The sequence below is a fragment of the Clupea harengus genome, chromosome 2, assembly GCF_900700415.2.
Source record: "Clupea harengus chromosome 2, Ch_v2.0.2, whole genome shotgun sequence".
NCBI classification, from domain to species: Eukaryota; Metazoa; Chordata; class Actinopteri; order Clupeiformes; family Clupeidae; genus Clupea; species Clupea harengus.
Genome location: NC_045153.1, coordinates 8,538,519 through 8,541,018, shown reverse-complemented (window position 1 = coordinate 8,541,018; position 2,500 = coordinate 8,538,519). Strand labels below are relative to the sequence as shown.

Genomic DNA, 2,500 nt, shown 5'->3' with positions numbered 1-2,500 from the left:
AGGCCATCCTGCTCTGAAGTCTACATAAAGATTGTAGACTCAAGTACACCATTTTCTTGACTTGATGGTAGAGCAGAAATCTCGGCATGGCCAAACAAAAACAGTGCACACAACGCCTACATGGGCATGTACTTTCCATAAATGCCATTAACACAAGCCACTGACACCCACATTTCTGCTGTAAACACGCTGGCACTTTTTGGTAAGGCCATGACACACTGAGTCATGTTGCTTGACTTTTGTAGGGTGCAGATTGTAAAAAACATGTCAACATGTTTAAAAAGGCAAGCAAGGAAAAAAACAAAAAAAGATGCTCAATGCTGAAACAGACTGTCCAAAAGTACACTGCCTTGAACAAAACACCCATCTTTCCGATATGCTTACTATCCCTGAAAGAAAACTATATATATACACATGCCACACAAAGTAACCTACAGCTAACAAAGTGCATCATCACACCCAAATGTGTTACCAAAGCGCCGGTTAAACTCATTACGATGACAGACCGTCGCCACAGAGTGACTTATCATGCTCCTGTGTAGCCCAAAGACAGTAGCTACACAGTAGGACACTCCATCACAAGTGTGAGTTGGGGTAAAGACACCTTGACAAATGCCATTGGCTGGGCAGCGGATACAATGACAACCTCGCTTAGCAACATTATTACTTGAAAATTAAATTCATTAATTCCGTGCAAATGACGTTAACAGTCACATTCATATCACGGCACGGCAGGGTGCATGCATGACAGCATTTACTCACGTAATTAGAAAGGTGTCATCTCCACTTCATGCCAAAAAAGGCGACGAGGGTTAGGAGTCGACCACCATTACCAATACAAAACAACAATGTGATTGTGCTAATTCCATAAACAGAAAAGTTTTCCCCGGTTGGATCACTCAGAACTCTTCGCAAAACAACATCCAGAAGTCCACCATGATGTCAAAAGACCCGACCCTTTTTAATCATCAGACATCTTTGCTAGCAAGTACGAGGACTAACATGACTGTTTCCAAGTCCCACTCTTGCTCGAAAGCTGTAAAACTAAACAGTGGGATAAGCGCAATTTCCAACAAATGCTTTGTTGCACCATGAATGCAATCAGCGCACATGTTTCTTGTAATCCTCGCCGGCAGAACAACCCTCTCTGTAGCAATAACGTTAGCCCATTGGTGTTCTTTTTTTTACTTGATTCTCCATATTACACGGACACCTAGCAGGAGTAGCTGCACTGTACTACAGTCGCTAGCGAGTTAGCTTGCTAGCCAGCTAACTAGCTGATAGGTCTCGGTGGCCTCGGCAGAACTCGGTTGAGACTGATTTTCTTTCCATCCGTTGCACGTAGAACAAAACACGCCACGAAACCATAAGAGCAGACTTGTTAGAACAATATAATTGTACGTTACCTTCCTTGGCCTTCGCCAGTGCTGCACTGTGTTGCTGAGAAAGCAGCCCCGGTGTTGGGGACGTGGAGAGCTGGGACCAAGATGGCGTCCCCTCTAAACTTCCACCACTTCCACTGTTACTTTGGACACTCATCAAGCTACTTTTTGGAACGACAGAGCAAACATAGACGAGCATCACTGTCAGTGACCTGGACACGGAAACCATTAAATATGTTCAAATCACCTGTAAAACAACCACCACAGATCACAGAATTGTATGAAAGTTCACATTTTGGGACACAAACCTCCATAAGCCCCTGCAGTGCGTCTAAATTGTCTTGTGAGAATAACCAGAACATTGAGCGTCATCCATCGTTTGTTGAAACAATATCGCGAGGTTCATGCACCCAAAGAGCATCGCCTCTGGTGAGAAAAAAAAGTCTAGCCGAAAACTCGTGACGTAACATGGTAAACATCATTGATAACGTGCGGTAACTGTGATGATAGGCTGCATGATCTAAGCATGTATGCATATGCAACGTGTGACAGGTACCGGTTTTCATACCGTCACACCCTTTGCTCATAACAGGTGACTCAGGGGAAAGGGACATGATGAATGAACAACATGCATGGATTTTAAATTAGGTAGACACTCAAACACAATATATTCCCTGAACACTGCAGTATCTGAAAGCAATTTCCGCCCTGTGTAGGATCCAAAAAGTGTATGAAACATACAGCCTAAGGGCCTTTGACCCCAATAGTTTATTTATTTTCCTCTCCCTCGGAAGTCTTTGCACTGCATCAGATATTAGCCATTACCTCCGCCATTTTCAGTGCAGTGTCATCCTAACCTACTTTGTGCCCCCGCTCATTATCATGGCGTCAAACCTATAAATACACAACAGAAAGCTGCACCTCTCCAATTAAAGGAATCCTCTCTTCAGCCACTTTTGTTTAGCAGTGAAATAACACAATGGTGAAACAATTACAGCACAAAGAGGTGTAGGATTATAAAGACTTGTGTCATATGTGGAATCATCTTCTGTATGCTCCACAAATCCTTTTATTTCTGCGCAACAGAGTGCAATCCAACAGCCTCACTATAGAATCTG

The 2,500-nt window shown here is 43.4% G+C and overlaps 1 protein-coding gene across 5 annotated transcripts in view; it reads right to left on the bottom strand.

Moving 5' to 3' along the window:
• Window positions 1-1,844, bottom strand: part of tlk1a (tousled-like kinase 1a) — a 46,558-nt gene extending 44,714 nt beyond the window's left edge. For 2 of the 5 annotated variants that reach the window (XM_031582020.2, XM_031582025.2), the window contains exons 1-2: window positions 1,691-1,843; window positions 1,407-1,594 (exon numbers count right to left, since the gene is read on the bottom strand). In XM_031582020.2, coding sequence (XP_031437880.1) covers window positions 1,407-1,581 — 175 coding nt within the window. In that variant the 5' untranslated portion in view covers window positions 1,582-1,594; window positions 1,691-1,843. Of the gene's footprint in view, window positions 1-1,406; window positions 1,595-1,690 lie in introns of all 5 variants that reach the window. The other 3 variants (XM_031582029.2, XM_012830708.3, XM_031582037.2) reach the window with 3 other exon arrangements.
• Window positions 1,845-2,500: the final 656 nt, after the last annotated feature.